Raw genomic sequence first — 15601 nt, forward strand, 5'->3', positions numbered from 1 at the left:
GGAACGAGTTAATTGCTTTTACGTTCATTCTTATGGGAAAATTAACATGCGAGCACGAGCGGGTTTCAGGTACGAATTAATCTCGTACACTCTTTTCTTTCTTTCTTTTTTGAATTGCCTGTTGCAATAAAAGTAAAAATTATTTAACTGAAAACACTGCTGTTTGTGTAACCTGCCGCTGCTGTAACACAATAATTTCCCTCATGGGATTAATAAAGTATGTCTAAATCTAATCTTGACAAATGTCTGTAAGACAAGTTAGTTCCTGTTATCACTTATGTTACAGCAGCTATAGACAGTCATTTCCTCAGCAGGCTTCCTTTTTCTTTCACTCGGAGTTAATAACTGTGAAATAAGTGCAAAGTCGTCCATCCTGGTGACTTTCCAGTGGATGAAAGCTTAAGTAATTTAAGCTGACACTGAAGATTTCTTTTAATGCATTTTAAATTGACATGTCATCAGAAAAAAACTTTTCAATCATCACAATCACGAGAATCAGGTTTATTGGATACAGAGTATATGACAGATCTGTAATGTACATAAAGTGTGAAAGTGCATGGTAGTGCAAATAACGGGTATTGTGCGTCAGGTACGATAGAGTTACTCTAGAACTTTTGTACAATATACATTAGCAATAGTGTGTGGAACATATACAGATGATGTGATGACTGACGGGTAAAAATTACTAATCATTATGGTTTTCTTAAACATATTATTAGTGTGCAGCATTAGCTGTACAGTTTTCTTTAACTGTTATAGAAATTATATAAATTTATCCTGTGGTAAAGAGTTAATATAAAACAGTTGGTGTAAAAAGCACAATGTAAAACTAAAACCACTACTAAATATAATGATAGCTTAATGAATTCAATTGCACAATGATAGCGGCCATCTATTCTTTGTTGCATACTCCTCCAACAAAAGCTAAACGAAAGCTCAAAACTTCTCTTCAATTGTTTTTTTATCTCTTTCAGCTCAGTCAAGGGAATGTTCCTGGCATTGAGAGTGCTTCCTTGGCCATGGACACAGAAGAAGGAGTGGAGGTGGTGTGGAACGAGGTGCAGTTCTCCGACAAGAAGGTCTTCAAGGCTCATGAGGTGCGACCAGTCGCTAATTCATCTTTCTGATAAGTGTCATATTATTTAAGTCAGAGGTTGGAACTAAACTTGAGGGTGGATCAAATCCTAGCACTCTTTCTATAAGTCTAGTCATGAAGCAGTCAGACCTTCAGACTGTGAATGACAGTCATTGTAAATGTATACATATACACTATATAGGTAAAAGGATTTATTGGGAAACCTGACTTTTCCAGTCATATGTTGTTCTTCCCCAAACTGTTAGATGACGATATGAGTGGTCTGCTAAAAAAGCTCTGACCTCCACCCCCTCTGAAAACTTTGATGACTGTACCCCAGACCTCCTCACTCTACGTCTTTGTACAGTTACATTCCAATTGCCACCATTTTTGCATTTAAAGAATGTCTTGTGATAAAATTTTTAATAAAGTGGTCCCCCGGAACCGAGGGTAACGTTCTAAGACCCCCTGCGAGTTTCGCAAATCGGCAAATTTTGGACGCACATTCGCAGCCAATATTTTTCCTTAGTGAATTCATCCAGAGATTGTGTGACTTTGATACAATAATGTGTTTTAAAATAATTTTATAAAAAATTTTTGGTGAAAATTTATCGGCGGTTGAGTGTATAGTCAAATGGATCTAGTGTTTCTTATTATATGATTGCGATAAACCAAACATAAGTGTATTAAACCTATTTTTGGGCATAATTAATCATTGCAAGGTTCTAGTTTTCTTACTCGATTGGCAGAAAATGTTTTTTTCTTTCCAGAAATAAATGTAAAACTCAAAGAAATTAGCACAAAGATCGTGAAATCTGTTTAACAATCTGACATAAATGGGGTTATTGTAATATTTTGTAATAGGAAACATTATATAAACTTGTCCATACTCAAGGTATTTCCACTTGCTTTAATGTAATTTAAAGTCTGAAGAACAGTCACTCTTCAGTTTTCTAATTCAAAAGCAACATTCACTTCTTTCAGTGTGTGCCTTCAACCACAACCACCACGATTTTGTGCTTTTTTTCCTATAGATCTAAATGTCAAATGTCGCTGTAGTCGCTGTTCCTATTCAAACAGTCTCTGTGCCTGAAGCTTCTGGCAGTCATGCCCTAATAATGAACCCTCATTCAAAGTCATTTTCCAGGACTGAAATCCTTTCCTCTTGGCATTTTGCTCCAAAATCAAGGTCAACCATGTCTTTGCGGCATTTGTATACATGCCAAAGAGCACACTCTGTCGTATTAGTTGTGCCATGCAGTGCACATGTTTGGAAGCATCCACACTAGTTAATCAGGTTCTTGCTTGAACTTTCAGAGGGATTAACCTGTGACTATGATTTTGAGATAACAGTTGTGCCGTTTCAGGAAAATAGTTAACGGGGGTGGGGAAGTGTGATACAGTGCAACACAAAGCACAGCTGGTACTGGTACAACCTTGCAGTTGATTATTTTAGGCATGTTTGCAAGTGTTATCAACGTTTTATTTTTAAAAAAAATGACACATGGTGAATTGTTAGGTTTATCACTTTCAGTTTGCCAGCTATAAACAGGCATTTCCTCTCATGCCTTTCATTCTCTCTTCAAATTAAATCGAACGAAGAAACGATGCAGACTTCCCCTGTGCAGACTTGCCTTCTATTAAAAGAAAAAAAAGCAGATTTGCAGAAATAAACAGAAAGAGCATATAGATTTTAAATGCATAAATTTATCTCAATAAGTTGCTAAGATTCAGATCTGCTCCCTTACCTAAAAAAATAAATATTAACAAAAGGCTTCGCTTTTAGCCCAGATTAATGAACTGTGTCCGAGTCCCTGAACACAAATTAAAAGGCTGTTTCATAACCGTGGGACATTGTAAAACATAGTTCTGCCCCCCTTTTGTAGCTGTCAATATTTAAGGTACCAACAAATAGCCTGCACATTCAATACTATATTATAGATGGTGTGAAATTTCATTGGGAGCCAATGCAGTATGAATAAGATCGGGGTGCAGAAATGCATTACAATACTTCAGGCATAAACAATCTTTTCTAAATTCTACAAAATGCTGGTACTGGAAACATATAGAAATGCTAAAAAAACACCTCATCATACAAAACTTAATGCTGAAAACAGCACACCATTTTACTATTATTATTGTGTAAAAAATATATTAAATGCATTAAATTAAATTGAATAATTAATTAAAAAACTGAAATCATTAAATAAAAAAAGTAAAGTAAAGCTCTTTTAAGGTTACGCTACAAAATGAATTAATGCCATCTGACCAAACACACGAGTATTCCACAATATTGTGATATAATCCAAAATACAGTAATTCCCCGCTTTTCTTTAAATCTCGTGTCCACGGTTTATTACGGAATTGTATTTGCCACATAACTAACTTGTTTTGGTGATTTTCCCGATGATTTTCCCGTTTTCTTTTTTTTCCTCGCGGATAGCACGATAGGCCAAAAAACTTATAGGGAATTGTTTTAAAGGAGTTTTAATTTGAATTAATGTAATGTATCAATAAAAATATAATGATTAATGTTTAAATGAATTAAAATGTTAATACAGTACAGTACTGTATTTTTTTGGGCATCTGTTTATCTTGATAAACAGCGGATTACTGTAATGCACATTTATTAAAACAATATAGCTACAGTTATAAAGCAAAATCTGTCTTTTGTAACTGGTTTTAGATTTTGTATGGAGAGGTATTGGTCTTACCAGTTGCTAGTTTCTCCTACCATAACTCTGAAATATCATTTCATCCCCAGATTGGTTACTCAGTGTGTACTTTATTTCAGCAAAATCTCAGTCTCAGCAGTGCAGCTTGTGTGTAATGTTGCACAAAATTATATAAACCAGTCTACATTAGGGTCCAGGCACTGTATATAATGGGATAGACGTACTATATATCGATTGTGTGTGTGTGTGTACAGGACAGAATCAAGGAAATGTTCGAGAACCTCATGCAGGTGGAGCACCCCAACATCGTTAAGTTTCATAAATACTGGCTGGACATGAGGGACAACCGAGCCAGGGTGAGATATAAAGATCCAAATATGCACAAAAGCACAATTTGTATTGTACCCTGTAAACAGTTTTCAGGGTTCATTTCTTTTATCAATAGGGAATTAATATGAAGTGATATAAGCAACTATGAAAAATGATTTTGTTTCTGTAAATTCAGAAATATCGCCCTTTTTTAATGAATGTACTTTGCTTTTCTTGCAATAACTTTTAACAGTTTAATTTTGAGATTGTTAGATTATGATTAGAAAAATGATTAAATAATTATAATGTCACTGTGAAGCCACTTTTAATGTAACATCACTGTCTTTGTGTCACAGGTGATTTTTATCACAGAGTACATGTCCTCCGGAAGTCTTAAACAGTTTCTGAAGAAAACGAAGAAAAATCACAAGACTATGAATGTTAAGGTAGAATGTTTTTTTTATCTGTTTATTTTTGACCGTTTCAGTTCCTTCTCTCGTACACAAGTTTACAAGCATTACACCACCACCCTGTGGTAAAGCGGGAACCTAACTTTTGCATCCACACACCCTGTCTGCACCATTCACCATTGTGTGTGTGTGTGTGTGTGTGTGTGTGTGTGTGCCTACACTCCTGTCTCATTCTCTTTATGTGGTTTGTGCTGTAGGCATGGAAACGCTGGTGCACACAGATCTTGTCTGCCCTCAGGTAAGCTATCAGGCCAGTCTCATTACTGTTACTGAAAGACACTGAAACAAATCTGTTAGAATCAGCACAGGTTTCATTCATTCATTTTTTTAATAATATAAATTAGCATACTACAGTTGACCTGCAAAAACTATTTATTAGTTTTTTTGTGTTTGTTTATTCAATAATAAGTATTAAATTGATATGAGCCTCACATAATCGCATGATTGTCATGAATGAACTCCTGATTAATTGCAACTTGATCGCACATTTTTATCTGTTTTAAATGTTCAAAAAACCTTAAAAATGATACTTTTCAAGTTTAATACTCTAATCAACATGGGCATGGACGAATATGGATGCTTTATGCAAATGTATGTTTTTAATTAAAAAAAAAATAAATAAATATATATATATATATATATATATATATATATATATATATATATATATATATATATATATATATATAAATGGTCAAACAGAAATGCATGCTACATTAATCACACATTTATAAAATTAGTACTGTTAAAATTAATTTTCGTTAATTCGTTTTATATATATAAAAATAAATTATTATTATTACCATAAAACTGTTATAAAAATTTGCTAATTGGTGCCATGTCATCTTCCTATAATTTAAACAATATTGCAAATTATTTTAACAATAATTTAACAATATTAAGCAAATGATTGTTGCATATTTTCATTATTCATTTTTTTTCATTTTCAAAGCTGCTAACACAGTCATTTTGCTGCAATCAATCTACAATCTGTAGGTTTCTGTAATAATTAACCTAGAAGCATAATTGATTGCCAACTATTACAATTTATTAATATATATCATTATATAGGTTTATAACCTCAAATTTTAGGAGATGGCATTTTTCAACACATTGCAGCCAACTTTCTAAGGCATCAATAAGCTGCGTTGCAATCAACAGGCTACCGTAGTGAGGCAGCTGCCATTCAAAAAAAAACGTGGGTATAAGGGCAGCTGTCTTGCTAATCAGCATTTTAAACAAAGCGCAGCATTAAGCAGGATGGTTGAAACAGCCTCCAGGGTCATCGTACATAATTACCTTTAACACAGAGTGCGTGTATTGTTTGTTTCTGTACCGCTGCCTTCGAATTTACCTCAGGATGGATTCTAACCCAACATCTGCTTTTTATTCATTGTACTCAATTATGGAGTGATCATGGAGGAGAAAGGGTTTATTACCATGGTTTTTATACAGTCAAATAAATATTACAGGTAGAATGGTACTATACATAATTTATATATATATATATATATATATATATATATATATATATATATATATATATATATATATATATATAAGATGCTATTATACAGTTGTTATATGTGTAGATAAATGTAGCATATTTCTGCAGTAACAAGTGATATATTGTCAACACTGTTACACCCTGAAGATAATGAAATGACAGATTATGGTTTGTTTATAATGTAAAGGTAAATGCTTGGCCATGCATGACTTTGCCTTCAAGGGTGTTTTTAATTTTAGTAATCCGCTTGTTTTACTGCAAATAAGAGAGAAATTTATCATTTGATTGGTTTACGGCACAGTTTGTCTGAGCCAGTGATAAAAAGAGAGGAAGAAAATGGTCAAATCGACAATCGGCAAATTTAACACATTGTATCTTGTTCTTTCCTTCCACCAGTTACCTGCACTCATGTGATCCTCCGATCATTCATGGCAACCTGACCTGTGACACCATCTTCATCCAGCACAATGGCCTTATAAAGATCGGCTCAGGTGCCTCCTCGCTCTGTAGTTTTGTAGTTTTGTAGTTTATTGTCCATAGTTAATCTTTTTTTTTTCTCTCTCATCTCTCCACAGTGTGGCACAGGCTATTCGTCAACGGTATGTTCTCCTTTATGTGCCACCATTTTTTAAATGCATGCTAGTCTTATAGCTCTGATTTACAAGATGTACAGACAGTGGACAGGCAGCAGTCCCCTATTGAAGAATAACTGTTTGAATTATTTAGTTTGATGGTAGGAAACAATATGTGAATGAGTTTTTATTCTTCTATTAACAATTCTTGATAAATGAAACTCAGATACACAAAACCCAGCACAAAAAGCCTACCTTAATAATACTGTATTTTAAAAAGCATGCTGATATGTGTGTAACGTGAATACAAACCTTTTTACAGGCTGTTGGCTTTAACAAATGCATATGATTTTCTGATGTAAAACTCAAACTCAACTTAGTAAATAATATGATTTTTTTATTCAACTGGGAGAAAAAATCCACAATTTCCCATTTGTTTGAGGTAAACATTTTATTTTTTCAACTTCAAGTTGCACGATCATTTATTCATGTTAGCTTGATTTTATGGTTTGATTGGCTGATAGAAAAACGAAAGCAATTTTTCTATTATAATGGCCAGCGATCTACACTATATGGACAAAAGTGCTTTATTAAACATTTTATTTAATATTTAGACCCCATTTGCAGTTTTAACCAACTCTTCTGGAAAGATCTTTCATTAGATTTTGGAGTGAGGTTGTGTAGATTTCTGCTCATTCAGGAATAAGAGTGTTAGAAAAAGTCATGTACTGATGTAGGTGACAGCAGGCCACTCAAGATCTTCCTTTCCAAACCATGTAAACCATATCTTTATGGAGCTGGCTTTCTATACGGTGGCATTGTCATGGGGAAATAGCTATGGGCTACTGCATCCGTATACATCCTATACAAAATAAAACAAAATCATCTACAATGTGCAAATAATAATAATTATCCATATGCACACATGTATTACATAATGCTGTAATTTTACCTCAGAATTTTGCTTCTTTGTTACAGACTATTATTTAACTTTAATTGCTGTAAATAAGGATCGAGTTCTGTAACCAGTCTAGTCTAGTGGATTAGTACTTCATAATCCTTACAAATGATTACCAGCTGCAGCTTACATGGACTTTCTTCCTTCATGTTCACACACAAGCAATCGGGCAATCTTGTGTTTGTTGAGGCTGTCTGTTAGTATGCTTTTTTTTTTTTCCAGTATTCCCAGAGGCCATCCATGGGAATGTGCACCAGCACCGAGACGAGATGCGCAATCAGCACTACTTTGCTCCAGAGTACGGCCGTGAGTGTCCATCTACATCAGCCTGTAGCTCTCTTACAATTTGTCTTGCACTTAGTTTCTCATTTTTCCTTTTTTATGTTGTATGTCTTGTTTTTTTTTTTGTTCTACTCCTAAAAGCGTTATAGCGTTTGATTTCTCCTTTTTGCTTTTGCCTCTGCAGTTGCTGAGGACGACTACTCTATTGATATATATTCTTTTGGAATCTGTGCTTTGGAGGTATAAAGCTTAAAAACTGACTTTGAAAAATTACAACCTTGTTACTCAATCACAACTCAAATACAGTGGCTGATGATGTTCTGTTCTGTCCCTCCAATCAAGATGGCTGTTCTGGAGATTCAGGCCAATGGGGACACTGCTGTTTCTAAAGAGGCCATAGCAAATGCTGGACAGTCACTGGAGGACCCTCTTATGAGGGTAAACACTATGTTTACAATTTTATTATAAGCAGGGTGTGTGTGTTCTGCAGGAAATGTACTATTGGAGACTACTGCAATATTTACAATACAAAAACAATCAGCCTGTAGCATCTAAACGGTTTGTTAGCAACTGATACGCATTCAGACATGCTACTAAAAAACAAAAATGTGTTTAAAGCACAGCATTATATACTAGATTTCACATTCTCTGGAACACTTTCTAGAGATTAGTTATTATATAAAAGAAACTGTTAGGAAGGGTTATTACACCTTCGAGAGTCTAGAGGGGTTATGCCATAGCTTTTAACATGCTAATCAGGATGTGAAACCTAGCATACAGCCAGTATAACATGAAGGATTTTCATTTTTGTTCCATTAACCATCTGCAGTTTTCTTAAAGGGACAGCAGGACAGGCAGCTGACCAAACATTGAGGGGTTAGGAAAGGAATCTGTTTTTCTTGGTATCACGCTAGGTTCTCAGTACAATTCAGGACTAGCTTGTGCCTTATCGTGGACATGTTTTATGTAGATTTTAGAAATGTAAAATGAAACTTGGTTGTTTAATGTACTTTCAAGGTATTGTAGGGTTAAATCTGTAAACTTGCTGTGAACTGATTTGGGTCAATCAATACTTCTGTTTTTGTTTTATTTATTTATTTATTTTATATGTATACATATATAATAGAACAGAAATTATATTGAACAATAAAAAAATATATTTATTTTCTTGCTCATACATCATATTATGTACACTCTTAAACTATTCTATGCTATAATTTAACTATAATTTTATATATATATATATATATATATATATATATATATATATATATATAAACTAAGGGTGGAAAGGTACACACAATTCACGGTTATGTACGTACCTTGGCTTTAGTCGGTGGGATGCAAAACAAAAATTATAATTTTTTTAACGCAGTTTATTAATATTAACATTTGTAAACAACAATTTACATTTTTAAAACAATTTTTAATAAAATGCCTGTTTGGTTTCAATAGTAGGTCAAATTAATAAATTAAATGAGAGAAAGAGAGGAAACAGGAATGACAGCAACAAAATCAAATAGCTAATATTCAGTTCTGATCCATTTGCTTTATGATTGTCGCCATGGGCTGCCTAATGAAGAAAAAACGTTTGACTATAGCTTTTAGTGGAGTACCAATCTTCTCTAGTGTAAGATCATTCATAAGATCCTGAATCCAGTGGCTAAAAGTAGTGTTTATTAAAGTTGAAAGAGAAATTATATATTTTTTGTATTATTACCTAAACAGGAGTCTGGAGTTAACTCACATATTGCAAGAATAAGAGAAGGATGCAATGCTTTTGTTTTAATAGTCGTCTTTGTCAAACAGGAATGTGAATATAACATAAAAACAATAGAGGTCATAGAAAGGACACTAAAATATTTATAATCTTGTTTTGTCATATGACGAGGGAAAGTAATGATTAAAGCAAATTCATTCGCTTATATGCTTACTCAGGAGTTCACGCAGTCATGCGTGCGAACAGAGGCCAAGATAAGGCCGACGGCTCATGACCTGCTGTTCCACAGAGTACTGTTTGAAGTCCACTCCTTGAAGCTGCTTGCTGCCCACTGCTTTATCAGCAACCAGTGTGAGTGAACACACATTCTTAGAATGATTCATGTTTGAACATCTGAGAATTTTTTGCCATTATTCCATTATTCTTGTTATTTCATCTTGTTGGAACGGATACTAAATGTAATGCCCGTTTGTACTTACATGACTGGTGGATGTTCAGTAATATGTGAAATGTCTGCTATACTGACTCAGGACAACATTTGATCACAATCACCACACATCTCATCCTCGTTTAGCTGTAATAAATGGACATTCGGTGCCACCCAGATGAGGACGGGTTCCCTCTTGAGTGTGGTTCCTCTCAAGGTTTCCTCCTTATGCCACCTCAAAGAGTTTTTCCTTGCCGCAATCGTCAGGGACAAACTTACACTTATAAAGAACAACCTTATTCATTCTTTATTACCACATTATCTGTGTAAAGTTGCTTTGAGACAATGTCCATTGTTAAAAGCGCTATACAAATACAAATGAATTGAACGTTTACGTTAATATTTTATCATCTAATTCAACTAACAACCAACCTTAATCAATAACACTACTATGTTGTAAAACTCTAAAAGTCAGATCTTTGTGTTTCTCGTTCTATGCAACTAACAATACAACAGGAGTAGCAAGTTCAAATGTAAATACAGCCCTCAAATGGAGTGGGTTGATGTTCGATCATATCATATGATCGAACATAACAAAATGTATAGGACATTCAATTAAGCATTTTTTAATTTATTATTTATTTTTAAATTTTTTAAACCAGTAAATTGTTTTATTTATTTTTTAATTTTTTAAACCAGTATATATTTTTTTATTTTATTTACATTTAGTGAGTTTTCCCACTCTTACATTTGTCAACATTCTGTGGCTCACACCAAATTGGGTTCAAGCTGTTATTAAGTCTTGAATAAACCCATAAGTTTGGTTTGATTAACGTGAATCTGTATCTGCCACAGTCCCAAGTCGAAACATAAATAAATAGGCAACATCTAGAAATTGTAAAAGGTTTATTAATGCAAAAAAAAAAAAATTGTATAACTATTTAAGAGCTTTCCCATAATTCCCTTATAAAACAGATCTGCTTCCTGAGAACTGTGTAGAGGAGAAGACCAAGGCTATAGACCCAAACGGCATCATGGCAGAGATAAACCACAGTGACCGACCGGGAATCCAGCTAAAGTACGTCGCTCATGTGTCTGTGCCACATTTCTGCTAATCACATGTTTTCTCTCTCTTCACTGCCTTCTCTTCTATCTGAAAGGTACTCCCATGTGTCTCCGTTGGAGCTGGACAAGTTCCTTGAGGATGTTAAGTAAGTTTGGAGGGGGACAGAGGGCTAGATGAAGGCATGTGCTCTTATATTGTTTTTAAATCCATTTGAATGTGTTTTATAATTCTCAGGAATGGCATCTACCCCCTAATGAACTTCGCGTCGCAACGGCCGCATCCTATTCCGCGTGCCCTCTCTCTGTCCCAGGAGCATATGGAGACGGTGAAGACTCCAACTCCGGAGCCTCAAGAGACAGAGACGAGGAAGGTAAGCCAAAATTCACAGTTTATAAACTTATAGTTGTAAAGTAGATCTGATTTGTGTGGAACACTTTACATTGTGAGAGTTTAATGGGTTTCCAATATGCATTTTCCCAAATTTTGTCTTGTGTTCATAAATGTCACTACTTTTTTGCAGGTTATCCAGATGCACTGTAATCTAGAGACTAATGAGGAAGGCACAAGGAGTCATGTAAGTTTAACACACAACTCAATTACTTTAAATCAGACACGTTGTCTCTCAACTTGACTTTATATAAAGAAATCATCTCTCGTTTTTCAGCTCTCTTTGTTTTTGAAGATGGACGACAAACTTCATCGCCAGCTTAGCTGTGATGTGCTTCCAAGTAAGTCAACATACATCACCTCGTTCAGAGACCTAATTCAATATTCAAAATTATAATCACATAATTTATATTGTTACATTTGAGCTAGTTGATAAATCACTGGTAGGCATTTACAAATTACCGTATACGGGTAGTCCTCGAGTTACAATAGTTCGACTTGAGATTTTTCGATCTTACTACAATGACCATAGCGATATGATACTATGGGATGCTGCCAGGATGTACACATCTCCCGCCTGGTTAGATGTCTTACTCTCGCCAGCAGTCAACAGAGTTCAGTTGCCTCTGTGCTAGAGCACGCATTTTTTCTGTGTTTTTGTAGTTTCAAAGCCCAATTTAAGATCCTGTCTTTCTTATTTTTTTATCACTAAAACAAAGCACGTCCCACTGTAAAGTTTATATATGACGGTAGTGTAAATTGCTCTGTTTTGCTAAATTATTAACCAATTACCAATTATAAAATCATATCTTCACCTAACTTTTTAATTCAAAACTAAATATGATGTGATGTATGTTTTTCAGCTGACCACCCCAGAGATCTGGCCAGTGAGCTCGTCCACCATGCATTTATTAGCGAGGTGGGTTATATAGCCTTTTATATAACACAACAGTCTGACGTCATTGAATCGAACATGCAGTCTTGAGCATGTGTGTGTGTTAAACTAACGAATAATTGATTGTGTTGTTGATGTTGGATAGGATGACTGTGAGAAGTTGGCATGCTTTTTGGAAGAGGCCCTGGGGAAACACTGGGGCGGGACTTCCACATCTCCTTCATCCATCGTGTTAATGCACTGAGTCGAACATTGGAGGTGAAGCTGTTGTGAAATTGGCTGTGGCGGGGCTAAAAGAGAAAAGAAGCTGAAGAGTTACCAAAAGTGCAACACTTTTTTTTTTTTTTTTAAAGGGCACGGAATTGAATAGCTCCATGGTAGCAGAGCTATAAAGAACACTGACCATTACCATTATCCCAAAACAGCAACAGGCATGTTGCTCTTTTACCGGTGATGAATCCGCCATGTATTCCTTTATATGTTTGATGGATTTTTGTGGACATTCTCAGTGATGATTTTTTTTTACCATGCTGGATGTAATATCCTGCTTCCATCCAAGAAGTTAGTGGCCAAGGAAAATGCCACGGAAGTAAAGTCTAAGGAACAAAGGAACTTCGGGAAGAAACAAGAAAGGATACTATTAGTACGAGTAGTCGATTTTCATGGGTCTGCCAGCCCATGAGTCTTAAACTGTCAAGGTTTTTTTTTTTTTTATAAATGCAGTGCATATTTATTTATTGTTTAACTATTAATCATCCATAGACTCTAAAAATATGACTCTAAAATCTCACAGTGAGGAAAAACTTTCCAAATATTTGATCTGTTTTATTCCCTGCACACAAAAAAATGATTTGAATAAATATCTCAAAGATGAAAGTGTCCAGGAAGCTGATGAATGTAGGGTACTGTAGCAAAGTGCCCTTTTGCTTTTGTTATAGTTAGATTACTTCTCCCAATGTAAGATCTAAAATAGCAAAAAAACAACAACAAAAAAAAAAGAGGACTGGTTCTTACCAAGCACAAAGTGCCTAAGTAAGACATAAATGTTTCAAAAGTAGTATTGCCATTCATCCATGAGCTTGATTTCTACAGATTTGTTTTCTTCACTGGTAATAACCTTAGACTTGCTAAACTGAATGGGTAAGATTGTAACTTTGTGTAAAGTGTGTTGAATATTCCTCATACCATTTGGGTCATCTCCTTAGAGTATGTCTCTCCACTACGGACACACCCTCACGCTCACTAGCCATTTAAATCGGAGCAACTGTGTCCCTGCACTTTCAAGTAATTATCTAGTCGTCTGATCAAGTAGCAGTGGTGCAATACATTCAAATTTATGCAAAATACAAGCCAGGAGATTCATGAAATCGTAAAAACGTAAACATAATCTCAGCTAGGTTTATTTCAATTTCCTGGTGTTTGCACAGCAGTCACTAAAGTTTCCACAAAACATCTGGTTAACAACAGTTCTGCAGGTGAAACACCGTGTTGATGAGAGAGGTCAGAGAGGAAAGGCAGTCTGAGATGCTTTTCTGCTCACTATGGTTGTAAAGAGTGATTATTTGAGTTCTCATCACCTTCCTGTCTCCTCAAAACACATTGTATGTTCTCATTTGATTTTTCTCATCAGCTTACATTGTTAAAACCAAAATAAAAATTCTCAATCCAGGCCATGTGGCATGGCACCAACAGCATGGCATGGTCTTAGTCACTAATATCATTTCCCCTTTATTCTAATGTTTATTGTGAATATTGCCTGAAGCTCTTTACTTGCATCAATGATTTTATGATGACTTAATGATACATGATTGACTTATTGGAATAATTGTATGAATTTGCAGGGGGGTACGTGTGCTCTATTATAGTCAATGGTGACTGTATATCAGTTAATTTTGATAATTACCAGTTTAAGCTTCTGTACTACTAACTAGCAGAGACCCATTACTTCAACTGTTTAGCTGGATAAATTGGATAATTGGATCTTCTGAATTCCAAATTAGCAGAGCATTGAAAACTGCTCCTGAAAATATGGTTTTGCAGCAACATTTTATGACACTGCAAATAGATTTTGCCATTATAGTTACTTTTTTTACTTGGAAACACTCATCATCATACTAATGATCTAGACCAAAGTAGCACCATTTTCTGAGCACTGAACTTCCCAGTTCAAGCCTACAGACACTTTATAATGTGAAATAATGTACATCTTATCCTACAATTAACTCATCATAAAACTCGACATGTTGGCTGAGAAGGACTCCCCCTATCAAGGTTCAAAGGGCTGTTCTTAGTTTTTGTAACATATGCAGCAGGATTTGTAATGTATGATGTTGCATTAAAGAACCGTTTACATAAATGTACATGCCAAAACGAATACTGAAGAACACTGGAATCAATACAGGCAGCTGAGGTTGGAGTGGATGATGGAAAAGAAATTTGACACATTACATTACAAATGTACAATTATATAAACATTTCCAAATTTTTATTTGGACATCAGGGGAGATTTTTGTGATGGTACCACATTTGTGAATGGCTTTTTCTTATAAATGTTTCCATTTATCCTTGTAGAAATACTTTTGCATGTTAGAATGTTATTACCAAGTTTTTTGGTAAAGGAGTGAGTTTGGAGTGCAGTATATGAACAGCCACCACCACATCCTTCTGAAATATTTGAGCCCTTTTATAATCTTCCAGGTGAGAAAAATACCAGTGGTATATTCTCTATTATACTCTAAATTATTCCATGCCATTCTGAAAAGTAGATGAAGGGTTTAAAGAAATAAACTTGTGTAACTCCACATATCTGCATAACGATTGGTGACATCCCCCCCCAGGCCTTGGTTAGAACATTTTTCTTTTTTTTTTTTATTTATGCGAATTTTTATTGGTGTCAAAATTTGTTCAACATTCAAATTGCTCAATAAAATCTGAAGAATCATAAGATGCATTTGTTTCTGCAAAGGTTTTTTCTTTCTTTCACAATGGCAAGTGGATTTGTGATTTTGTGATTGTTTTTTTTTTTTTGTTTGTTTTTGCAACAGTGGAAATCACAAACCCATCATCATGGCTATTATTATACTTGTTACCGAGTCCCTTACAGCTATTAGTCTAGCTGTCTGGTCTTTGGCTTGATTTTTTTCAAACCGCAGAAGCTCAAAAACAAGAAGGCTATATAATGCTCAATTAGATTTAATATAATCAATTCGATTTAATAGAAAGCTCTACTACTATACAAAAAAATGGTCACATTAATAT

The 15601-nt window shown here is 34.8% G+C and overlaps 1 protein-coding gene across 1 annotated transcript in view; it reads left to right on the forward strand.

Annotated features, from left to right (window-relative positions):
- Positions 1 to 15293, forward strand: part of nrbp2a (nuclear receptor binding protein 2a) — a 41603-nt gene extending 26310 nt beyond the window's left edge. Inside the window, exons 2-18 of the mRNA XM_046851722.1 lie at positions 975 to 1097; positions 4005 to 4106; positions 4416 to 4505; positions 4727 to 4767; positions 6433 to 6527; positions 6612 to 6635; positions 7789 to 7872; positions 8033 to 8088; positions 8191 to 8286; positions 9787 to 9919; positions 10971 to 11073; positions 11156 to 11206; positions 11296 to 11431; positions 11582 to 11635; positions 11726 to 11789; positions 12312 to 12367; positions 12489 to 15293. Of these exons, the coding sequence (XP_046707678.1) occupies positions 975 to 1097; positions 4005 to 4106; positions 4416 to 4505; positions 4727 to 4767; positions 6433 to 6527; positions 6612 to 6635; positions 7789 to 7872; positions 8033 to 8088; positions 8191 to 8286; positions 9787 to 9919; positions 10971 to 11073; positions 11156 to 11206; positions 11296 to 11431; positions 11582 to 11635; positions 11726 to 11789; positions 12312 to 12367; positions 12489 to 12587 (1407 nt within the window). The 3' untranslated portion in view covers positions 12588 to 15293. The remainder of the gene's footprint in view (positions 1 to 974; positions 1098 to 4004; positions 4107 to 4415; positions 4506 to 4726; positions 4768 to 6432; positions 6528 to 6611; positions 6636 to 7788; positions 7873 to 8032; positions 8089 to 8190; positions 8287 to 9786; positions 9920 to 10970; positions 11074 to 11155; positions 11207 to 11295; positions 11432 to 11581; positions 11636 to 11725; positions 11790 to 12311; positions 12368 to 12488) is intronic.
- Positions 15294 to 15601: the final 308 nt, after the last annotated feature.

Source organism: Silurus meridionalis, chromosome 6 (assembly GCF_014805685.1).
Source record: "Silurus meridionalis isolate SWU-2019-XX chromosome 6, ASM1480568v1, whole genome shotgun sequence".
NCBI classification, from domain to species: Eukaryota; Metazoa; Chordata; class Actinopteri; order Siluriformes; family Siluridae; genus Silurus; species Silurus meridionalis.